The 25,754-nt window shown below is 42.8% G+C and overlaps 1 protein-coding gene across 15 annotated transcripts in view; it reads left to right on the top strand.

Annotated features, from left to right (window-relative positions):
- The window catches only part of DNM1 (dynamin 1), a 224,914-nt gene that overhangs the window by 138,607 nt on the left and 60,553 nt on the right, over window positions 1–25,754 (top strand). For 13 of the 15 annotated variants that reach the window (XR_016315379.1, XR_016315377.1, XR_016315378.1 and 10 more), the window contains exons 12-15: window positions 105–175; window positions 2,071–2,122; window positions 6,544–6,555; window positions 14,400–14,513. Coding sequence is in view for 12 of the 15 variants with exons in the window: in XM_089692905.1 (XP_089549031.1) it covers window positions 105–175; window positions 2,071–2,122; window positions 6,544–6,555; window positions 14,400–14,513 (249 nt within the window). In the remaining 3 variants the exon portion in view is untranslated. The remainder of the gene's footprint in view (window positions 1–104; window positions 176–2,070; window positions 2,123–6,543; window positions 6,556–14,399; window positions 14,514–25,754) is intronic. The other 2 variants (XM_089692909.1, XM_089692907.1) reach the window with 1 other exon arrangement.

Raw genomic sequence — 25,754 nt, 5'->3', positions numbered from 1 at the left:
AACAGTCACAACCAGCCGGCACGCATTAAGATATAAATCTAGTGACTTTTGGTCAAACAAATATGCAAATACTTTATACATTTTATTGCCTTTTGTTCCTACAGGTTATGCTGCTGATTGACATAGAACTGGCTTACATGAACACGAACCATGAGGATTTCATTGGCTTTGCTAAGTACGGGGCTATAGTTTCAACAACAAATACAACAATATAGTAGTCATATTTACAGTACTGCACTATGAAATCACATGATCATGGCAGGGATATATATAGCATCGCGCCTCATCAAGTCCATCTATTTCAACCAATAGAACAAAATAAACAAATAGAAAATCTTCAAATAAACACTCCTATACCCAAATAAACAATCATATACCCACAGTTAATCCAAAGGTTCTTAGTGTAAATTCACCTTTTCAGAAAAATTGCCACCCCCCCTGTACCTACCTTTTGTGGGTGATGAGCTGTCAGTCCCAATGCAGCTGGCATAGTGTTCTGGGGATTTGAAATCCCCACTCTTCTTTTAGCAGGGCTTCTGGGACGATTCAGAGAGATTCTGATTCATCAATACTAGTACAGAGCATTGCTTGGTCTGTCCTGAAATCACTGCAGGAAGAAGAGGGAGAAGAGCAGAGAATTCCAATCCTGTGAATCTTTTGCAAAGTTTCTTATCGGAGATCCTGCCAGTAATAGTACTTCTGTTTCAGGCTGACTATATAAGCCTCTGCATTGCAATAATGTTGTCAGCCTGCCATGTGCACTTCTACAGCTGATTGTTGGGCAGCCTACCCTACAAACCTGATAGTCTAACACCAAATGAAGGAGTGCACAATGACAGGCTGACAGAATTGTTGGTAATTGTAAAATAGTGGCTTAGCATTGTTAGCCTGAAACAGAAAGTGCTATTGCTGGAAGGATCTCCAGGTAAGAATCTCTGCAATGGATTAACAAAAATATATAATAATATAATAAATGCTTAACTACTTACTGCCATCACCCCCAGTTCTTTAACAGGATCTGAAAGCGCAGGGGTGGGATTGTAATCATGTGACCACTCTGGCTATCTTCCGGATCCCATAAACAATGATTGGTAGGTGTCCGTGACAGGGTAATGATACTGTGAGGCATGATACCAAACATACTGAAAAAAAATTATTTCAGGTTGACATAAACTTTAAAATTTTGTTCCTCCCAGCCGCATGGTTCTTCTACTTTCAGCAAATTTGTTTTGTTTCTTGTCCTCTACATAATAAAGAAAATATATTAAATACATATTTTTTTAAGATGCCATTGGTATAAAAAAATTGTAAAAATCTGACAACAGGGATGGAAAAACATTGGCGATTTTAGTCACGCAATCAAGCAAGTGATCACAGGACAAAAGCGCAGTGCTCCAAACAGATGCATGGTGAGCAATTGCTGCAGTTTTTTTTCGAAGTTCACTGATTTTAGTGCAAGGAAACTATTACTCACAAGTTGTAGTATGAAGAAGCAATTGTTAACAAATTTTTGTTTAAGACTTTACAGAACCAAGAGACAGAAATGGCGAATGACAGTTCTCTCGAGAAAGCTTTTTCAGACAGAGAGAAACCTTTTCAGACAAAGTTTGCTCACCTTTCTTTTCTTTGTTGGCATTAGGGCTGTAGGTTTTGGGCCGCATTAGACTGTATATATTTATCAAACCTTGTATAACAACCTTTGTCCTTTTGCTTTGAGTGTTTCCTGAAAGATCTCTATCAATCACATATCAGGTATACATGAAATCGTATGGTCAGATGCTTAACAGTGTGCCCAAAGCTGGCAAGATGCAAGTGAAATTTGCATATTGATTTCAGAGTTCCCCTAGCATGTAAGAGTCACTTAAAAGTATATGCCAACACAGGGTGGCATTTATTTTGTGCTGTTTGGTACCTTAAAGGTACTGACAGGTTTTGCAACAATGAGATAGGAATGCTGCTGTTGTTCACAAGGGAATTGTGGGAAGTTACATGTTAAGTTTGGTGTATGTACAAGTGGAATTTGGGAAATCTGTACAGACTGGTGACAAGAAAATGTGTTCTTTATTATAGTGCGCAGCAAAGGAGCAGCCAAATGAGCAAGAAGAAAGCATCTGGAAACCAGGTGGGTATGACGTATACATCCCAATATGGATAACTGAAATATACATATATGTCTGTTTAGTGTTCATTTAAGGGGGTCTCAGGATAATGCTGGGTGACAGTCAGGGTTCTCATCCTCTGTAAGTCTAAGATTATTAAGTTTAAATTCTACAAACAAACTTCAGTCTGCTACATACAAGACAAAATGGAGGTTTACATGTCTGTGTAGACCTCAGCAATAATCACAGATTGCCAGTGTATAACAGATGCAAATCTGTTATCTGTTTTTAAATAGAAACACTTAAAAACCTCAGAAAGGGTTCATTCAGACAGGTAGTGATTTATACTGCCTATAACCTGGCATTTTCATGCCTAGCATGTGTTCAATGCAGCACAGGACTGCACGCCAACATATAGGGCCAGTTCACTATTTAGTTATTTTACCTATCTTTTTTTTTTGTCAATCTCATGATTATTATCTCATCAAAATGTCTTCTCTTCATATACAATTATATAAGGCATTGCATCTCAAGAATCAGCGTTCTCTGCTTTTTAATCATCTTAACTCAACTAGAAGTAGTATCGCCTGCTTCCCTTATAGAGACCTACTTATTTTAACCGCCATAAACTAGTGTAATTTTATGGAGTGATAACCTACGCCAAGGCCTGTGCAGTCATTATAATAATGGGGCAGCTGACCCACACCCCCACTCCAGTAGTCCCAGTACCATCACTGTAATCATCACAGCAAGACTCTTCATCTCAGACTCCTCTTATGTAGTGATGGTGAAGTAGGAGAGTTTGAGAGGAAGAGCCGTGCATTGCTGATGAATTTCACTGCTTATCACTATGATTAGTGTAGCGGACATTTGGCCGCCAGCATTGTACATCGTTACATAGTTAGTCTGGCTGAAAAATGACAAAAGTCCATCCATTTCAACCATAGAAAAAAAAAAAAAAAGTTATAATCCTATACCCACAGTTGATCCAGAGGAAGGCAAAAAAAACCCCCCAGTAAAGCACAATCCAATTTGCTCTTGCTGGGAAAAAAAATTCCTTCCTGATCCCCCGAGAGGCAATCGGATATTCCCTGGATCAACTTTACCTATGAATGTTAGTATCCAGTTATATTCTGTGTATCGTAGAAACAATCCAGGCCTTTTTTGAAGCAATCCACTGAGCTGGCCAGAACCAACTCTTGAGGGAGTCTATTCCACATTTTCACAGCTCTCACTGTGAAGAAACCTTTCCGTATTCGGAGATTAAATGTATTTTCCTCCTGAAGTAAAGAGTGCCCCCTTGTCCTCTGTGTTGACCTCAGGGTGAATAGCTCTACACTGAGTTCACTATATGAAATACTGATGTATTTATACATGTTGATCATATCCCCCCTCCTCTTCTCAAGAGAGAATAAATTCAGTTCCTCTAAGAGTGTGAGAGGAAGGGTCCCACTGCATTGTTCACAGCAGGTTATGCCCCATTTTGGGGAGGGTGGGGGAGTCTATTGTAAAGAAATGGGGATCACTGCTTGTCTAAATGAGATGAAAAAGCTGTAATCGCAGCTTATCTTTTAAACATTTGCACCTTTTTTATATTAAAATTGTTCTTGCTTCATATTTGCCAACATTGTGTAATAGAATCCCAGGCCTCCCACAGCCTAATAACTCACCAGTCCATTCTTCTGCTAGATCCAGACTGAGGGCCCCACAGCCACCCCTCGCAGGCCACACAGGGTGGATCTGACAGGAGCATGAACATGCGTGTATATAACTGGGGAGGGGGCTGAAGAATTTGAACTCAAGGATAACTGTATAAAGATAAACATTTTTTAAAGGCATCCATGTTTGCCCTGCTGCTCCCCTTTATCACTGGACCCTGGGGAAGTTCAGTATAATTTTGTAATGATATTGTTGTTTAGTATTAAAGGGCAACTGCAGACAACACTTTTTTCTATTTTTATAACCAACAAAAAATATAGGAGTTCCCCTCAATTTTTATATCATGACACAAAGACAGATATAGATAGGTATGGGGGTTCACTGGGAAAGGAAAACACACACAGCAATAAATATCCCATGGAAGTATTAAACTTTTCTAGCTCCACCAAAGGGGGGTTTGTTGTTTCCTGTCTTCATTAGATTTCCAATCACTTTCTATCATAGGATAGGACAAGAGATGAGGGTGGATCTTCCAGAAGGGGCATTTGTATCAGTGACGGATGTCAAAGATGTGATTTCTGCTCAGTTTCTGGAAATACCCTTCCTTTATCTGTAGTGTCTGTGGGCCAGGAAGGGGTGAGGAATCTCCCCAGTGGGGACCCGGACAGCAAGAAAAACCTAAAACCCACAAGAAAAAGTACTCCCTAAAACAAATGTTCACACCACAAACATTGTATAAAAAGAATAAAAATAACTGCATGGCACTATACAAATGCACAACACCCCACAGATATGACCCAAAGAATTAAAGCACACAACCACTCCCCAGAAAAGAAGACTACCAGCACCCCAGTCCCTAGAAGTTATCATCCATCATGTCACTAAAACAAACCTCTGGATGGCACTGACCTGGGTCAGTAAAACATATACATGATGAGGGGCAATTAGCATGGCATATGCTCAGTGAAGTAATAAAGCAGAGAGGATCCTGCCCCTAATTAACAAAGGGCATGACCTGCTCTGTTTTTTATACCATGTTCGTACCAAACATGGAATAGAGAGCAGGAAAGCTGCAGCCACTTGCTCCATTTCCCTTTGATGCCTCCTCCCAACTCCACTTATTTGCTGGGGTTAACAGCCAGGCATATAGGCATGGAAAGAAGCAGAGAAAGGCATGTAAGCTGTCTGCCAGAGTATAAAAAGAGTTCACTTTCTGTCCGCCAGGTCCAATCGGATAGGGATCTGCAGCAGTTTTCTATATTGAAAACTGCCATGAGCATTTTGTTAATTAGACACAAAACCTGAACTATTTTCTATTTCACTTTGAGGGGGGTGGCAGGTGGCACAGACAGACTCATTAAACGGGTCTGTCTACTTTGTGGCACGTACCACTCATGTCAGTTCACTCACTGCACTATTATATTGTGTGTGAAGCTTTAGTTCCTTCAAATCTATGTATTATAATTCACCAAATAAACCTATATATGAATAAACACATACATAGGTGTTTATACTACAAAATACATAAATATACATTTTGATAACTTTGTAATACACACGTATATATATATATTTATAAATTTGTAATAGTTTTCCATACAGTCTTTGTGGTACGGACATTTGTTTCAGGGGGTACTTATGCTTGTGGGTTTTGAATTCTTGGTGCTGGTTTGTGTTTTGAATGGTTTGGCAATAAAAACCTGACAGAGATTCCAACCTTTTCTCAGTGACGACCATTTACCCCACTTCTTCTCCTAATATCACAATGAGGTCACAGGTAGCATAAAAACTTAAGTAACTTACCAGGTCTATCCAAAACTAAAATAAAAGTTGCCTGGAGTTGGTCTTTAACATTCTTTGGGATTTGCTGTGTATCTGAAACTGATTGTAGTGTCTTTGAATGTAAGTACTGAAGAGGACAGCTGAGCACAGCTACATCCCATATATTTATTTGTATATGCTAATAAACGTTTTATATGTAGATCCTCTTAATTATAAGCAAATGTGTATCACAGGGTAATCCTTGCTTTGATTATGAAATGCTGTTTTTGTGTAATCTAACCATTTGGTTTTTTCAGCTGTTTATCAGGCTGTCGAGTATAACCTGTGAGTTGTGTTGCCTCGCAGGCTTTACTGAATACAGTACTATTGCTGCTGCCGCCTTCTGTGCTTTTCAGTGTTGTCTCTTTTTGGGCAGATTATTGGGCAGATGCGACAGATTATGTCTGCTTTTTTGGAAATAGGGTGGCAAGCATGATTTTGCTAATCCTTCAGAATAGCTAAAATAAACAGATCTGCCTAATGATACAATTACCAGTCTGAAAAGCTCAGACAATGCCTTCAGTAAGGTGCTGGAAGGCAGGGCAAAGCAGCTAACCGATACTGTTTAAAGAGCCTCTTGGCATACAAAACCAACAGTGTTGTGGTGATCTAGGCCTGCTTTAACATTTCCGTTTGCTGGCATCTGTTATGTAATCCAGTAAGGCCCATTTGGATCATATCACTTGGCTGGCAGAGAATTAGACGGCGGGCTGCAGCGTCAGGCTGTCCATGTCATTAATCTCCGGTCATGTACCGTGCAACATTGCGGACCGCAGGCTTGGCACGTGTGCCTTATATGTGTGTGTGTGAGGTGAGGCTCTGCCAGATGTCATGCACGGGCTGTGGGATCTGCAGCAAGGCATATTTGGTTCTGCACCCGCGCTGCTAGTAATGTATATCCCTCTTCTTCTGCTCCTCTCTCTCCTCTCCACTCTGCTGCTGTTGCTATGGTTACCCTGTGCAGGATGAGATCCTGGTGAGTAGTCAGGCAGCGGCTGATGCGCCAAGCAGCGAGAGTGCATCAGGGCCACCATTTTGCTGGCATTAATCACAGCCAGACAGAAAATAAATCATGCAACATGAATTGATCTGTTAGAATAACTGCGTACACTTTAGAGGCCACCATATTGTAAAGTGCGTTCAAAATACATTTCAGGATGCAAACACTTTATTTCTATAACAAAGTGGTTTAGAATATACGGAAAGTGTTCATCTGCATAGCCACAGACTTACTATAATCCGTTCTGAACATGTCATGCTTGTCCTCAATTTACCTTGTAGTACACTGGAGACTATACCACACTCTGATTACTATACACAGGATGAAGCACTTAGAAAAGAATTTTAAGGAGCCCCAGATGCACCCTCCTGCCTTGCTCAGTCTCCCCCTGTATGTCTTCATGTCCCTTCCTCCTGTTCCTTTCCTGCTATTAACACTGTGTGTGAGAGTCAACACTCCAGACCTGGACCGGCAGCCACGTCACCCTCATAAATTATATTTGTCGCAGTCTAGAAGGCTGTCACCACTATTTTGGCAGCCATGTTATTACTTCAAAATCCAGACCTCCTTTAGAGAGTAATGCTTTACTGAGCTGGAACAGAGGCTGATACGCTAATGAGTACATCGAACTTCAGAGTGAAGAATCTCAGGTTTGTTTCTAACCGCAAAACAAGGAGTAAAGCTGGCCATAAGAGTAAGGATGTCAGATGTTCAGCTGGCTGATCAAGAGAAATCCATAGACTTCCCCGTCCACACTAAATAGCATAGATGGAGGAGTCTTCCACTGCCGGATATTGTGTTCATACAGTCGGTACCAATGGCTGCCAGGGCTCATTCACATGCAGTAAAATCGATTTAGCTGTGGTTTTACTACCCCCAACTGACTGCCTGAACAAGGGCAAGCAGCTGCTCAGAGCTGTATGCATGCTGCGTCTTGGAAGCCTCGCTTCATAGCTGCAGCAAACATTAAACAGCAAGGCACTTTCATCCAATGGTACTGCCGGTTCCAGTGAATAGGGCTGCACTGCAACCATGTGCAATTCACCAGAAATAAAACAGGCAGTAAATATAGTCTCCTCCCTGCCTGTCAAATACCCTCTGCAAATCAACCAACTGCAGGGCGGCTATATTAACGAGTCTTCAGAGTATGTGAACAAAGACTGCAGCAGACTTGCTGTAGTCACTCTTTGGCTAACTCTCTTCCACCCGGCTTCTTCAGTTTCCCAGTATGATGAGCCTGATGGTATCCGCAGGGACACCCATGGCTGGAATTTCAGCCAGTACACAGGAGTCAGCCAACATTTGAACTGTGTGTGGCCAGCTTAAGGTTGCTACCTTTTTGAAGTTAAAAATATCAGTCTTATTACCTCTTTTCCATTTACAGTATTTGCTATAAATGTAATTTTTACTGGCAAGGCAGTTTAAATACCAGTTCAGACCAGAACATGGTGCAGGAAACCAGCATTCTGTGCACATTTCCCACACTGCATTCAAACCACACTGCATTAGCAACATGCATTCGGTGTCAATGTTAACTTAACAACACCACAAACCCAGGTCCAGGTGCTGTGCGTTTTGTAAAGTAGTGCATGCTGGATGATTTCAGCCCATCACCTGTGAATCGCACAACGCATTCCTATGCGATTCGTGTTGTGAACCGGCCTAGGTGACTAAATGGCCACCAGCCTTAACAGAAATCCATGACATATTAAGATGGTTTTGTTATACTGTTTCTTTTAAAGCATTTCTAAAGTGTTTTTTTTTTTGGGGGGGGTTTGGAAAGAGTAGGGAATGGCTGAAATCCTACTAGTTTTTTTTGTTTTATTTGCTGTCAGTGTGTAGGGTTGTCACCTGCTCATTATTTAAGCAATGTTACATATTGCCAATGTTATTAAATAGTCATAAGTTCAATATTTTTCCCAGAAAAGGTGGCAGCCTTATACAGTATGTCCCATAGGGAGATTTTCCTTCACTTCCCATATCAAGAAACAGGAAGTGAGTGGAGATCTCTTCAAAGTAAACCCAATCCTTTCATAGACAGTCATCAGAGACAGAAGTGAAGGGAGACCCCCCCCCCTATTGAACGTAATGGGAAATCCAGAATTATATAGTTATAAAATAACAGGAATACAGAGGAAGTCTTTTAATTGTAACACCAGCTCTGAGACACAGCTGTCTATATGGGGATTTCCCCTCATTTGGAGAGATTTTTACTCACTTCCTGTTGCATCTCCAGGATAAAAATACGATAGGAAAACTTCCCAGAAGGAAACAGGATTGATTTACTAAAACTGGAGCGTGCAAAATCTGGTGCATAGAAACTAATAAGCTTCCATTTTTTTTTGTCAAAGGTATAACACTATGAGATAATATGAGTGTGAGGTATAATTCAGGGGCAACACTATAAGGTCAAATAAAACAAGCTTTTCTTTTTCTCTGTGAACTAAAAACAGATGGAATTTGAGGTAAACTGTAAAACAGTTTCTTGGTTGTTTTTTTTAAGGGTGTGGTTTTCCAGTGTACTTAGGGTAGTTTAGTCTATTTAATTTTGTATTCTTTGTGTTATGTGGTCGTTATTTGTGTACTTTTGCTTTTTTATTTAGTTGTTTTACTGCTTTCTTTTTATGAAAAATAAGTAAAATAATGAGGCTATTGACAGGTTAGGAGTAGTTGAGTGGAGCTTCCGTTGACCTTAGGAGCCATTTAATGCCTACATAATGCCACCTGCTACGGGGAAGTACAGGGACTGTCATTGCTGGATTTTTTAAGTAAATGCTAGGTGCTTGGCTGTGTCTTATTTAAAGGCTTAAGTCTAAAAGTCCACCTTTTGAAAAAATATAAATACTTAAATAAATGCACCCATTTTTGCTGCAAAATATTTAATATTTTTTTGCAAATGAGCCTGCTAAGTATTGCAACCGCATTCAGTGGATTGGGTGCAATGCACAAGCTCCAGCAGACTTTTCCTCCAGCTCTTTTCCTGTACTGAGATGAGGGCTTTCAGTTACTGAGCTGGAGGTAATGTCAGTGAATTATGAGTGCAGTGGTCTCCACATTTGTGCTCCAGTGAGAACTACAAGCTATTTTGCCAAGGTGGCAAGCTGTAATTTTGGTTCATTCATTCACAGTTCTCTGCAAATGAATGACATGGCTGTGTGGGGCTTCACTGCTCAAAATTATAAAGTGTCACCTGCTGCAGGAGGGAGGATCTCTCACACATTATCATACTGAGGTTTTTTGGGAGTGGGGGGTTGCTTAGCACCATGTTTCATCCTAACTATGTGTATCATGATTCAAAAGGGGAAGATAACCTTTAAATGAACAAGCACGCTGTAAGGGACCTTGGCATCCTAGTGTGTAGAGGTAATACATATTTTTTGCATATGTTGTGTTTAGGTAGCCTGTTAAAAAAAACAAAAACAAAATTGGACATGCACCTTTTGTTTTTACTACACAGCTCAGCACAATGCATATGCATCCCCTTGAGTAGCCTTTAGAAATTAAAGTGATTCCAAAGCTTTATTATTAAAGTCAATCAATAAACACAAACATATCATATGTACCTGCTTTGTGCATTGTTTTGCACAGAGCAGACCCAATCCTCCTCTTCTTGGGTCCCCCGCAGGCACTCCTGGCCCCTCTCCTCCACCGAGTGCCTACCATAGCAAGTTGCTTGCTATGGGGGGTCACTCATGCGGGCATGCGTGCGAGGCACCTGTGTGTGTCTTATAGACACACAGAGCACGTCTCAGACCCACCCTCCCCCTCCTTCCTCGATGGCTGTGATTGACAATGACTCCTGCTGCTGTCTCTGGGCCAATGAGAAGTGAGAGAGTCTTTGCTTTCATCACACATCTCTGGATTGGGATCAGGATCAGGGAAGTATAAGGGGAGGCTGGGGGGGAAGCTGCACTCAGAAGGCTTTTTGCCTTCATGCATAGATTAAAAGGTAAGGTAAACGGTAAAGTAGATAAGCAATGCATTACCATGGTGCAGCAATGTAAATGTCAGAAAAGTGCTTTTATTTCTATACTTGTTCCAGGCCAGCACCTCAGAAGGCATTGAAGCAAAATTTATCTCCATGATATTTAGGGAACTAAAATTCTTTAAAAGAGAGGTCAGCAATGGCAGCCTCTGTGATTCTCACAAGGCATAGGCTCTTTAATTTCCTCTTTCCCATTGACATTGAACTTTACCAAAATGGCACATTTCACTGAAGTACCCCGATTTTCCCAGCCCTAAAAATATTATCAAACCATAACAAAAATGGTTTTGTTGAAAGAGTCATATAAATGAAGAAAGCTCCTAATAAAAATTGTATATTTTCTATGGACATACAGTATGCATTAGAAGTGGGCTCCATCTCATGACCAGATTGATCACTGAAAAGCTTTGAAAGGCCTGGAGTTAAACATCTCGCAGACTGCAATTCCATCCATTCTATCTGCTTCGCTGGAAGAGAGCAGTGTTCAAATTACCGATATGAGATCACTGGGTTTGGCAAGCTTTTTCTGTTTAGTGACAGAGCACAATCGTGATGTTTGCTGCCTATTTAGCAGACGGAGGCTTGCTGCCATTTCATTGTCTGGCCTGGCCGAGCACTGAACAAGATGGCCGATGTTTTGCTCTTGTGTTTCGAGTGAGTTTGCAGATTTTGCCTGAGGTGTGTGCATGCGTCTCCTAACCACAGCTTATCACATTCCTGCCTTCAAACAGCGTAATGACCCCACCATTTTTCACGCTTAACTTTTCCTTATGTGGCCTCATAATAGTGTGATGTTCAGATACTGGGCACCACTGGCCCATTTTGCGTCTCCTCTCTGCCACATGGTTATATCTAAATGTCCCGTAATATGTTCTATTTGAATAAATACAGATATTTAATTAAAGCACAGTCAGTATTTTTAGCACAATTTCGTTAATACAGTTTTTATGTTTATTTTATATAATGTAATAAAATGCTGCAAAGAACATAGGTGTGTGGTAGCCCAGTTATAATTCCGTTTTTACCAGCTTCGGGGCCAATGCAAGCTGCCTTGTAAATGGTCAGTATGTTTTACTGCACATTTCTCTTTAAGCACAAAATGTAGAATTAAAAATGCATTCGAATAATTTGCTCAGACACATGTTAAATACTATAAATTAAAGTAGCATTTTTTTTATTTCAAGGAACAGTGGCGGCATAACTTATATGGCAAGAGAGGAGATTTTTTTTTTTATTCTTAAAATCATGAAATCGTTTCAACAATCCAATTCTTTTATGATCGCTGTAGAGGAGCTGACCATGCACTATACAGTCTGATTAAATAATCTCTTTTTAGATCTACCATCAACTATGTAGTATAATGGCCTGCTGGATTTGACGCTAATTAACAGAATTGTTTAGCTTTGTCTTCATATTACATAGTTTAGAGAAAGCTAAGGGAGATTTTACAATCAGATTGTATAGTGTACAGCCAGCTTTAGAGAGGCTAAAGTAAATGTGTCATAACCTGGGTGCTTCACAGCATAATTTTAAATTAAAGCAGAGTTTACCTTCAGTGGAATCCACAAGTCAATATCTCTAGCAGATATAGGTGGCTAAATTTACATTCTAATAAAGAAAATCAGTAACCTCTGCTCACAATGAACAGTTTTGAAAGTTTATTTAGAAAAGAAGAGTTACAAAGTCAAAATGAAGATTAACAATAATAAAGCAGGATTAGGAAAAGATCAGCATGGCTGTTATCACGTGATATAGTTGACTGAGCCAAATTTAGCATCTTCAAAGAAAAACAAACTTTTTAGGGCAGTTGCCATGTAAGACCTCCGTTATCCTCTTGCCAACCACGTAACGCATATGGTAGGCAGCAGGGAGGTTGGGCATTAACACCTACACGTGTCCATGATGACCGAGGTTTCTGTGCTCACTATGTACTCCCAGCACAGACAGCTCCCAGTCTTCCTATCATGTGGCTGCTGTGAGAGCCAGTCACAGTTCTCAAGTTATCAGGAAGTCCACCCCACCTCCTAATGTTACGACCCAATTAAAGGGTTAGACAGGCAATGCATAATGTGATTTTTTTTTTTTTTTTTTTTTCTGCAACAACGGATTGCAGGAAAGAAAATCGATCTTTTCACACACACACACAGATATTGTGTTCTCCCAGTAGGGACAGCACAGTGAATACTGCTAGTGGATATATTAGCCACTAGCAATAAATGCATAAAAAATCTGACATGCTGGTTGTACCAAAGTCATACAACAATCGACTTATATACAATCAGTCTGCCCATAGATGGTTCAAAACCCTGTCAGTCCCTGCTGAACCGCCCGGGATTCAAACCATATATGGCTGGCTCTAAAGGGCTGCCAGGAGGGGGCAGAAAGGGCTTAAACATTTTTTTCATGTTAATGTATTAAGGGTTTCCACAAGCCATACAGTACACATGTTTGCAAGAGACCTGTATTTCTGTTATTTTGGAACATCTTATCAGCTCAGCCGTAATCCATAGCCTGAAATGCCTCACTGTACAATTTTAGGAGACAAATTATCAGTCCAAGACTGTACAACACAACCTTCCAAGGGCATTATCAAAAAAAATTCCAATACATTTTAAGAATAGTATCTTCCTGCAAAGTAAAATGCATTCTATAATATTACCGCAATATTGCCATTTAACAATTAGTAAAACGTATAATGATTATTTTTCTTTATCAATGCAAAGCGCAGCTTTTCCAATTAAAGCTTAGCTCGCAACTTCCATCACTTTCAGAGTTTTCTTATTGCTCCTTTAATGTGACCAGTATAGAGGTTCAGGTGTTAAGAGGGGAGATCTGGGTATAACTTCAGCTGCCTATCTCCGGGTCTGCTGATCATTTTGACATGCAGTTTTCACTGAAGGTAGCTACAACCTATACATTTCAACACCATATACATTTTTAACTGCCCAGGTTTGGACAGGTTTAATTTGGCTTCCTAGTGACCCCAAGTTCTAAGAATTGAATAATAACCAGTATTTGTGTGTGTGTGTAGCTTTCAAGTACTCTGTCCGTTTTTAAGATTTGTTAAAGTATCTAGACACGCTGTCTCTTTGAACCAATGATGCTTTTGTTGACCTGTGTACACTGACCGGTTAAAGCCTGATGGACACATAGTCCAGTGACCGAGGTACTTTGTTGCCACATGCACCTGATTCCCTATGGTATGTGTACACAGGCATTTTTCTGTTTAGTTTAGGGTTGAATAGAACTTGGATGGTCCAGCTCGTAGGGTTCACTGAACACCCGTTCATACTGCCTCCTGCATTCTCCACATCATGTTCTGTGAACTCTGCAGTTTTTTGCAGTTGAGTTTTGTTCACCTTATGGACCAACATATGGCAGATTACAGAAGCACTAAAAGCAATCGTGCTTCAATACTATACATTTTGTTTTCTTGATTTGATCTGCTACATGTCATCAGCAGCTTTTAAAGAGAGCAGGTAAAACTGTATATTTCTATTGTTTTAAATAAGTTGCTGTGTAACCTTAACGTGTCAAATGCATGCAGATGGTTTGTCATTCTTAATTCTCTGTATCACTAAACACAAGAAACCTCATTTTATCAATGTGTCAGAGAGGAGGACTGCCTCAGACAGTAAATGTAGCCCATAACAACCAATAAGAGTGTTCCCTTTGCACTCCCTTGCTGCTCTAGGAGTAGGAAGAGGAGTGTCTGGTGGGTTGCCATTGAGAGCAGTTTCTCCTCAGATGTACTGATGAATGAGAGTCAGTTTGGGTATGTGTGTTGTGTACCAGTGTCTTCCATGCAGTGACAAGCTCACCTTTCATTGAACAGGTCATCCGGAAGGGGTGGCTGACCATTAACAACATTGGTATAATGAAAGGCGGTTCAAAGGAATATTGGTTTGTCCTTACAGCGGAGAACCTGTCTTGGTACAAAGATGATGAGGTATGTCTTTAACTTCATAAAATTTGTGCCTGAGCTATATTTTATATTTCTGTATTGTTCTTGCCTTTTGCTTTTTATTATATTTAATTAACAATCCAACTGTGAAAATAGAATAATTATGTAAAACAATACATTTACAGACTTTACATACCAATTAATTGATGCTGGCCCTGGAAAGATGATGCATTCGGCATGGTGGGACAGTGGACTGACCTGGATATTATCCAGTCTGTTCAGTTTTACAAAAGCTTTATTTCTCTCGATATATTAAAAACCAGTGAGCTTTGCATGGGCCAAGTGAAGACCTTGTGGATAGACCACACTTACAAGGCCCCGACAACTTGGACATCACATGTGTTTAGTTTGTTTCTGAGATTCAAATTCTCAGTTATTAGTGTTGCAGCCAGATAGGTAAAGATATGGTAGAAATAGAAACAAAACATGTTCAGCCACTTTTGTGGTTCACAAACCATTGACACCCTATAGCCAGAGAATGACACCACTATTTCAGATTAGCTGCTCTCATCATAACCTTCCCACTTCCATCCAGCTCACTGGACTATAGATTTGCATCAACATATTAGGGCTCAAGTCCATGGGTGTTTTGTCAAAGAAATGGTAATACATGTATTAGAACTACAAACTCAGTTTGACAATGCAGTTCAATAGCACATATGGCGTCCAATCAAACGCGGTGCAAAGTAGATCAAACAATCTCTGACGTGCCATGTGAACTGCTCAATTAGTCAGTGTAATTTTGCTGACCTATATTTGGTGTGTATTCCAAAGGCATCAAAAGTAGGATAACAATGTCTGCTGAGCTGGGCTTTCTCTTTTTTCTGCTTCCTACTGTAAATTGCCTTCAAAGGTCTATTTCCAGCCACAAGTGCCTTCCGTTTGTTGGATGACCACATGAAATATAAATTGACTAATTTCTAATTCAGATACTTTAAATCTCTATGGCTGATTTATGGTAAAATGACAGTTACTGGAATGTAAAGTAGTACTGAACCCCTCAAAAAAAGTAATCAGCTGCACTGCTTGTGTAAAAACCTGTATCATTTATTTAATATAGCAATGCAAAAAAGACATAACGCCTTAACCCCTAAAACCTAAATCCCCCTAAAAGAATTAAAATCCCATATAACTCTTCAAAGAGCCCTTTGAAACGTAAAGGTGCATTTAAATATAAGATTTCACAGTTGTAATAATAGTATAAACTGATTGCAATTATTGATGGAAAATGCACTTTAAGTCTAGGGGGTAGAACATGTGGCTGCAGTACTTACCTGGCTCCCAACTCCAGCTATGTTTTCTTTCCTTCAAAGCTCTGGGATGTGGTCAATCCCTTGGTGTTATCACGTATCATGCAGGGCTACTAACCCTGTATTGTATGTGGAGGGGGTGAGTTTGTGACCACAACATAGAGAGGAAGCAGCAGGAGGTCAATTGCACAGATCCAGGGAACCTGCTGGAGCAGGGAGAGGTCAGTAATATTACTCCTGCAACCCCCATGTACTTAACGAACATTTAACCCTTGTAGAGGGATGCAAATGTATTTTTTTGTGCACAGAGTTGAGCTTTAAGGCTCAATTGATTATGTTTTAGTACATAAGTTGTTTGCCGTGGCAGTTATTTTCAGCCATGTGACTATTATTTTTAATCTTTTTGGCTCTTACTGCTGAACAACAGAGCTCATTTTGGCAAATAAGAACTCTTATAGTTTTGCCCTTAAAACTTAGGTTTAGCAAACATCAAAATTCCAGAAATCTGCACAAGGAACGTACTTTAGTTAATGTGATTGTCATTTGTGCTGATATTTCTTCTTTTAGGAGAAATTGTCTTCCATCATAATTCCTGTGCCAGCCCCCAACCCATGAGAACTCCTGAAAGTCTTTTAGTTGTAACAATCCCTGCAACACTGGAGGATTACAGCAGTTGGGGAAGGTAGCACAGGATGGAGGAAGATTTCAGCTAAAAGAAGATGATTCTGCACAAGGGACACATCATACTAACAATAAGTCCTTTAATGTCCTGATTTTTTTATGTTTAAAATTTTCACTAAACTGAGGCTTTAAAACAAACACGTAAGGAAGAAATACTGCATATAGGCTGCCTTTAACTCTGTACCTGGAAATGCTGGATGATGGCTTACATGCTGATGTTTTTATTTTTCCCCAACTTTCCTTTGCTAGTTGCAAAACCCATCCAATGGTATATTGAACAGACAAAAAAAAAAGCAAATAGGAAGATGCTCTTATTAGGGTTTACATACACTTTAATGCTGCCCATCTGCTAGCTGGCAATTTGACGTACAGTTAAAAAAAAACCAAACATTTGAGTAGGAATTAAGTACATATGATGCCAACACTATATCTAGGTGTAATCTTTGGCCAGAAGGTGGAATTACACTTTAAAATTAGAATGTATTGTGTGAACAGAGAATCACATGAATAGGCTTGAAGATGTTGCAGGTTGGTTAGTCTTGAAGTTGAGACATATCTCTATACTGTATGTACAGTGGGGATCGAAAGTTTGGGCACCCCAGCTAAAAATTTGTATTAATGTGCATAAAGAAGCCAAGGAAAGATGGAAAAATCTCCAAAAGGCATCAAATTACAGATTAGACATTCTTATAATATGTCAACAAAAGTTAGATTTTATTTCCATCATTTACACTTTCAAAATAACAGAAAACAAAAAAATGGCGTCTGCAAAAGTTTGGGCACCCTGCAGAATTTATAGCATGCACTGCCCCCTTTGCAAAGCTGAGACCTGCCAGTGTCATGGATTGTTCTCAATCGTCTGGGAAGACCAGGTGATGTCAATCTCAAAGGTTTTAAATGCCCAGACTCATCTGACCTTGCCCCAACAATCAGCACCATGGGTTCTTCTAAGCAGTTGTCTAGAAAACTGAAACTGAAAATAGTTGACGCTCGCAAAGCTGGAGAAGGCTATAAGAAGATAGCAAAGCGTTTTCAGATGTCAATATCCTCTGTTCGGAATGTAATTAAGAAATGGCAGTCATCAGGAACAGTGGAAGTTAAAGCAAGATCTGGAAGACCAAGAAAAATATCAGACAGAACAGCTCGCAGGATTGTGAGAAAAACTATTCAAAACCCACGTTTGACTGCACGATCCCGCCAGAAAGATCTGGCAGACACTGGAGTTGTGGTACACTATTCCACTATAAAGAGATACTTGTACAAATATGGTCTTCATGGAAGAGTCATCAGAAGAAAACCTCTTCTGCGTCCTCACCACAAAAATCATCGTTTGAACTTTGCAAATGAACATATAGACAAGCCTGATGCCTTTTGGAAACAAGTTCTGTGGACCGATGAGTTTAAAATTGAACTTTTTGGCCGGAATGAGCAAAGGTACGTTTGGAGAAGAAGGGGTACAGAATTTAATGAAAAGAACCTCTGTCCAACTGTTAAGCATGGGGTTGGATCAATCATGCTTTGGGGTTGTGTTGCAGCCAGTGGCACAGGGAACATCTCACGAGTAGAAGGAAAAATGGATTCAATAAAATTTCAGCAAATTTTGGATGGTAACTTGATGCCATCTGTGAAAAAGCTGAAGTTAAAGAGAGGATGGCTTCTACAAATGGATAATGATCCTAAACACACCTCGAAATCCACGGTGGATTACATCAAGAGGCGTAAACTGAAGGTTTTGCCATGGCCTTCACAATCTCCTGACCTCAACATAACTGAAAATCTATGGATAGACCTTAAAAGAGCAGTGCGTGACAGGCAGCTCAGAAATCTCAAAGAACTGGAAGACTTTTGTAAGGAAGAATGGGCAAAGATACCTTAAACAAGAATTGAAAGACTCTTGGCTGGCTACAAAAAGCGTTTACAAGCTGTGATACTTGCCAAAGGGGGCAGTACAAGATATTAACTCTGCAGGGTGCCCAAACTTTTGCAGACGCCATTTTTTTGTTTTCTGTTATTTTGAAAGTGTAAATGATGGAAATAAAATCTAACTTTTGTTGACATATTATAAGAATGTCTAATCTGTAATTTGATGCCTTTTGGAGATTTTTCCATCTTTCCTTGGCTTCTTTATGCACATTAATACAAATTTTTAGCCGGGGTGCCCAAACTTTCGATCCCCACTGTAGGTCTTGAAGCTGAACTTCGGGCTGCTATAAAAAAAGGAACACCAATTAATGCAGTTACATAGTTATATGAATTGCTTTTACAAATTCATGTACTTTTTTTTGTTTCAATAAGTACCTGACTTTATTTTAATTTCTCCTTTTTTTAAAACCTCTTCTAATCAGCTGTACAGTAGCACTCAGATTGAGAGAGATAAGGACAGTACTGGGACAAATGCTCTTCAGCATGCACATATGCTGACAAAGATCATGCTGACAGAAGGAAAAAGCTGAGAGATGACCTCAGCCCTTTTCTGCTTGTTCACTATCCAGTCATGGGCTGGGGGTGGGTAGGTGACCTAGCTTGGTTGCTTAATGGCACTAGAGAAGAAGCAAGGTCACCAGCCTGGCTGTGCTTTCAAGCAGAACTGTGTAAATGTCTGGCTGGAGAGAAATACAAATCCTTTGACAGGTAAAACAGCTCCTTTCATTGTTTACTGGAGTCCAGTTTAAACTGTAAGCTCTGCAGAACATTGCAACACTTGCTACATTCTATGTTACAGCTGTGTGACTGTGAACTACAATACCGTTTTTGTGTTACTTTGTAGTGTGTTTTTAAATTTTTTTTTTTTAGATTTTTTCACTTAGTCCTCTAGAGTGACTATTAGCTCTGAAGTTCTAAACTAGAGGCTGGAAGTATGCTGACTTATATATTCCTGTAACTGCCTTGCCCACAATTACTCACAGATGTAACAGCTGGATTTCTTGTATGGAATTTCCTTTCAAAAACCCCAATCCCTCACTGTCTGGACCCTCACAAACATAAACCTGAAATAAACCAGAAGGTTATTTTTTATTCGGTGTGAATCTTTCATACAGGATTTCCAAGTTTCATTGTTTTCTAACTAGGAAGGGCTTAGATGCAAAACAAAAGGGGAAGCGCATAGACGAGCTTGGAGCAGCCTGTGCTTCATGCACACATACACTAACCAAAAGTATTCCTCCCTTGTGGTAAAGTGGGATTTCCGCTAGCATTTTTTGTCAGGTCATAAAACTATTTATTTACAGAGAAATAAAGAAGGGAGAACTTGCATCTTAGCATGCCTGTAGATGTGCAATATCCTTAGCTAGTGTCTAACCAAGGATGGAAGGCTCACTACAGAACTGGGGATGCATGCAGTTTTATTTCATGTCCTGTAAAAAAAACTTTGAACTTATATCATGACTTTGGTTACCTCAGTCCTCCTTTGCTGGGGAGAGTCTCCACTTTAAGGGTTCTGTCCCTGGAAAACAAACATCCTAGGCAATGTCTCCAGCAGGGAATTATTATTATTATTATACAGGATTTATATAGCACCAACAGTTTGCTCAGCACTTTACAATATAAAGGGAGACAATACAGTTCAATACTAGAGGGTTAGGAGGGCCCTGCTTCTTGTAGCTTACAATCTAAGAGGGGGAGCTTAGACCTTGTCCTCCCTCTTGTGCTTCTGGGCAACTATAAATGGCACCAGTAAGAATCGCATGCGCTGCCCAATGTGGTGCAGCTGGAGCCATGGGGGCAATTGTCTCTTGAGATAGATAGTTTTCCTACACACTGTGCCGCTATGTTGATTATTGGTTATTTTGGGTGTGTACCTGGCTCTCAACTCCAGCGATGTTTTCTTTCCTTCAAAGCTCTGTGTTTTTGAGGAGGGACTGTGGTTAAAGTGGACATAGTCTGTAACCTTGCATTGAATTTCATTTTGAAAAGCTGGTAATCATAGGGCATGTAGTCAGCGGGAAAGATCATTGTGTCGTGATAGTAGTAAGCAAGCAACATTTAACTTTTTACTGGTATGTACACTGGGTGAAATCCACATGCAGGTTCTACTCTGTGGATTGTATGAAGTCCAGAAATAGGTTTGCACTCAGTTGATGCTGCTTAGAACGTACAGTGCATTCATAGAGTATTCAGACCCCCTTCACTTTTTTTTTACATTTTGTTATGTTGCAGCCTGATACTACAGTTGTTTAAATTAATTTTTTTCTTATTAATATACACTCGGTGCCCCATAATGACAAAGTGAAAACCGAATTTGAGAAATGTCTGTGAATTTATTAAAAATATCATGTGTTTTTAAGTATTCAGACCCTTTACTTTCTACCTTTGGCAGAAATTACAGCCTCAAGTCTTTTTGGGTATGACAAGCTTTGCACCCCTGGATTGGGGGATTTTCTGCCATTCTTTTATGCAACTCCTCTCAAGCTCAGTCAGGTTGGATGGGGACCATCAGTAAGCAGCCATTTTCAGGTCTCTCCAGAGATGTTCAATAGGGTTCAAGTCAGGGCTCTAGCTGGGCCCCTCTAAGACATTCACAGAGTTGTCCCTAAGCCACTCCTGTGTTGTCTTGGCTGTGTGCTTAGGATCGTTGTCATGTTGGAAGGTGAACCTTCAGTCCAGTCTGAGGTCCTGAGCACTGTGGAACCCTGACCAGTCTCCCAGTCCCTGATGCTGAAAAGCAGACCCACAGCATGATGCTACCACCACCATGCTTCACTGTTGGGATGGTACTAGAAAGGTGACCAACGGTGCCTGGTTTCCTCCAGACATAACGTTAAGAATTGAGACCAAACAATTCAATCTTGCTTTCATCAGACTAGAGAATCTTGTTCCTCACAGTCTGAAACTTTGTCCCATCTCCACACAGGATCTCTCTCACTAAGGCCCTTCTCCCCCCATTGCTCAGTTGGGCCAGGCGTCCAGTTCTTGGAAGAGTGCTGGTTGTGTCAAACTTCTTCTATTTGAAAATGATGAAGGCCACTGTGCTCTTGGGAACCTTCATTATTATTATTATACAGTATTTATATAGCGCCAACAGTTTGCTAAGCGCTGTACATTACAATGGGAGACAATACATGAGACCGTACAATAACAATACAGTGCGATACACGAGGGGTTAGAGGGCCCTGCTCATTGGAGCTTACAATCTAGGAGGGAGGGGATAGTGGTATGGGAGGAAAAGCTGTGGGAGATGGAGTGGTAGGAAGAGTGGAGGAGATCGGCAATTAGCAGAGGGCGGGGTAGGCTTCCCTGAAGAGGTGGGTTTTCAGGGTGCGCCTAAAGGAGAGGAGAGTAGGTGATAGTCTGATGGATTGGGGTTGGGAGTTCCAGAGGATGGGTGATGCCCTGGAGGCGGCTATGGGAGGAGGAGACCAGGGAACTAGAGAGAAGGAGGTCTTGTGAGGAGCGGAGAGTGCGTTTTGGGTGGTATTTAGGTCGGTGATGTAGTTTGGGGCAGAATTATGGACAGCTTTGAACGTCAGTGTTAGCATTTTGACTTTGATCTGTTGGGCAATCGGAAGCCAGTGGAGGGATTGGCAGAGGGGGGTGGCAGAAACAGAGCGGTTGGTAAGGTGGATGAGTTTGGCCACCGTATTCAGGATCGACTGAAGCGGGGATAGCCTGCGGTGAGGCAGGCCAGTGAGGAGGGAGTTGCAGTAATCGAGTCGTGATATGATGAGGGAGTGGATGAGTTGCTTAGTGGTTTCTGGGGTTAGGAATGGGCGTATTTTGGTGATGTTGCGGAGGTGGAGTCTGCATGATTTTGTTAGCGATTGGACTTGGGGCTGGAAGGATAGATTGGAGTCTAGAATGACACCAAGTACTCTGGCTTGCGGGGTGGGCCTGACGGTGGCATTGTTGGACGTGATGGAGAAGTCAGTGGGGGGAAAACTAGGAGCTCGGTTTTGGAGAGGTTCAGTTTAAGGAAGTGGAGCGACATCCAATCTGATATGTCGTTCAGTAGGCTAGTGATTCAGGCGGAGACTGAAGGGGTGAGGCGAGGGGTGGAGAGATAGATTTGCGTGTCGTCGGCATAGAGGTGGTAGTTGAAGCCGTGAGAGTGTATCAGAGAGGGGGAGTGAGGGGGAGGTGGTAGCGTTATAGGTAACGCTGAAGGAGCCTTGTGATAGGACGAGAGCCAGGAGAGAGCGGAATCGCTGAGGCCAAGGGAGTGTAATTTTTTGAGGAGAAGGGGGTGGTCGACTGTGTCGAAAGCCGCGGAGAGGTTGAGGTGTAGGAGCACTGAATAGCGGACATTAGCTTTGGCGGTTAGCAGGTCGTTGGTGAGTTTGAGTAAGGCAGTTTCGGTGGAGTGTAGGGGACGGAAGCTGGACTGTAGGGGGTCGAGGAGGTTGTTGTCGTTGAGGTGGGAGCTTAGGCGATTATAGACTAAGCGCTCAAGGAGTTTGGATGTGAATGGCAGCAGGGAGATGGGTCTAAGGTTGTTTGGGTCGGTGGGGTCCAGGGAGGGCTTTTTAAGTATGGGAGTGATGTGCGCGTGCTTCAGAGGGGAGGGGAATGCGCCAGCAGAGAGGGAGAGATTAAAGATGTGGGTGAGGGAGCGTAGGATGGAGGAGGAGGGAGATCGTAGGAGTTGTGAGGGGACAGGCTCGAGGGGGCAGGTGGTGGGGCGGGCTTCAGGGAAGACCTTAGTGACCTCCTCAGTGGTTGTAAGGTTGAAGGAGTGGAGTGTTGAGGGGGCTTCAGTGTGAGGAATGTTAGGTGGGGTGGAGGTCTGAACAGTGGTGAGGCCAAGGGAGAGGGGTTTTGAAGGGGTTGCTGTGTGAGAGGAGATAGGTGGGGTGGAGGTCTGGGCAGCAGCGATGTCCCTGCGAATTGTGTCAATCTTGTTTTTGAAGTGATAGGCAATCTCGAGGGCGGTAAGTGAGGTACTGGGTGGAGGTGGGGGTGGAGAGAGTAGAGAGTTGAAAGTAGAGAAGATTGGAGGAGAGGGTATTGATGAGGGTCAGAAAGAAAGCTTGTTTGGCAGCGTGGAGGGAGGAGGTGTTGGTGTGGAAGGCAGATTTATAACGGGTGAACGTTAGTTGGGATCTGGTTTTGCGCCATAGTCGCTCCAGTGCACGACTGCGTCGTTTGAGAGTTTTGGTGTGATCAGTCTGCCAGGGCTGGAGCGGTCGGGGTCTGATGCTTCATGTGGTTAAAGGCGCTAGCGAGTCTAGAGCGGTTGACAGCGAGTTGTTATAGGCAGTTGTGGCCAGGTCGGGGCAGGACAGGGGAAGGATGCTGTCGTAAAGTTGATCAGCTGCAGAGTGGAGGGGGACAGGGTTCAGGTTGCGGAGGTTTCGGCTGGTAATAGTTTGACATTTGGAGGGGTAGGTGTTTGAGGACAAGGAGACAGAGAAGGTAATAAGGTTGTGGACAGAGAGAGGGAAGGGGGTGTTTGTGAGGTTGTGGGGAGTGCAGAGATGGGAGAAGACATAGTCTAGGATGTTCCCGTCGGAGTGGGTGGTGGATTGTATGCACTGTGTGAGTGCAAAAGAGGAGGTTAAGTGGAGGAGTTGGGATGTAGCCAGGTTATTAATGTTGACAGGGATGTTGAAGTCTCCAAGGATGAAAGTGGGTAGCTCGGAAGAGAGAAAGAAGGGTAGCCAGGCGGAAAAGTCGTCAAGGAAGCGGGATACGGGTCCAAGAGGCCGGTAGATTACAGCAATCCTCAGGGGGGTTGGAGAGAATAGTCGGATGCATTGGGCCTCGAAGGAGGAGAAGGATAGAGAGTGGGGGTTTGGGAGGACTCGGAAGGTGCTCAGTGGCGACAGGAGCAGACCAACCCCACCACCTTTTCGACCGTTGGGTCTGGGTGAGTGGGTCCAGATGAGACCTCCATAGGAGAGTGCTGCAGGGGAGGCAGAGTCAGTAGCTTGGATCCAGGTTTCTGTGATCGCTAGGAGGTTGAGGGAGCGGGAAACAAAGAGGTCGTGGATAGCGGTGAGCTTGTTGCAAACTGATCGGGCATTCAGGAGTGCACACAAAAACGGGGGGGGGGGTGGTTTTGGGGAGCAGAGGGACAGGTACTAGGTTGAGGGGGTTGCGGCAGGACGTGGAAGTGGGAGGGTGCCTTGTGGGTGAGCGAGGTGGTGGAGGGCCAGGGTTTGGGGAGATGTTCCCCGCGGTTACAAGAAGAAGGGTAAGAAAGATGGCATGAGAGCAGGATGTGCAGGAGCGTGTAAGTCTACCAATGGAGGTGTTCGGGTTGGTGGGAGAGTGGAGTATTAGGAGGAGGTGGTGGGTGCCGTAGAGGGGCGAAGAAAGCAGTGAGGGCACAATGTACAGTTGTTTGGGAGGAGCAGAGGGATATAGAGAAGAGATTTTCAGAACAGAGGAGAAGAGTATGAGGAGGAGGAGTGGAGGAGGCATTTTAGGGAGGTAAACGGAGTGGCGGACAGGTGTGGTGGGAGGCTTGGTTGCAGATAGTCTAGCGAGCAGATGCGTATCTCGTCGCTGTGTCTGGTAGCTAGAGTTCTCGTGCCTAGGAACAGGATGGGTAGAGTTCAGGTCGATAGGTTGTAGCCAGGGGTAATCAAGCTGCGAGTATCAGTTTGTGAAAGTCTGAGGAGTGAGGTTTGGTTTGCGGAGATGAAGGGTGGTAGTCAGCAGCGAAGGTGTTTTCCAGATGGTGGAGATGGGGTGTAGAGAGGGTTGTGAGAGGTGGGCATCGGATGTGGGTGATGGGCGTAGTAGGGCTGGGGGATCACAGAACCAGCAGTCGGGCCTTCTCCCGCACTGTATTCCCGGGGGTCATCAGATGGGTTTCAGGTCCGGGCAGGGTTGCGCTGTGGTGGGCGATGGTAGGCTTCACCAGGTCGAGGTCATCCGTTGAGCTCAGCGGTCCGGGCAGGGTTGCGTCGTCGGAGGCAGTGGCGGGCCTCGCCAGGCCGAGATCATCTGCTGGGCTTGGTGGTGTGGGAAGTGCTTGCTTCAGGTCACTATTACGGGTGTGGATGGGGATGTGTGGGTGGAGCTCCTTTAGGCCAGGAGCAGGCTCCCTTTGGGTTGTCCGGGGGGGGGGGGGGGGGGGGGGTGTCGTGGTCGGCTGCAGTAGGCCCTGCCAGGCGCTTTGGTGCTGAAGTAGGCCTCGGCCTAGGTGGTGCGGGTCCCTTGTTGCTTCACGGCAGGGTCGGGGGGACCGCCGGTGCCCTCACCCTGCCCTCAAACTACCCGGGTGGTAGGGTTGTGAGGTTGGGGCTGAGCGGTGTGGTTGGCCTGGTGGTTGGTGTGGCTTTGGGCCCAGGTGTGGTGTGGTGCGGCCTGGGTGCGAGGTGCGGCCTGGATGCAGGCTGCAGCGGGCGGTGGG

The sequence above is a fragment of the Staurois parvus genome, unplaced genomic scaffold, assembly GCF_062004578.1.
Source record: "Staurois parvus isolate SC_StPar_1 unplaced genomic scaffold, SC_StPar_1.0 ptg000608l, whole genome shotgun sequence".
Lineage (NCBI taxonomy): Eukaryota > Metazoa > Chordata > Amphibia > Anura > Ranidae > Staurois > Staurois parvus.
This window is presented reverse-complemented; position numbering and strand designations above follow the sequence as displayed.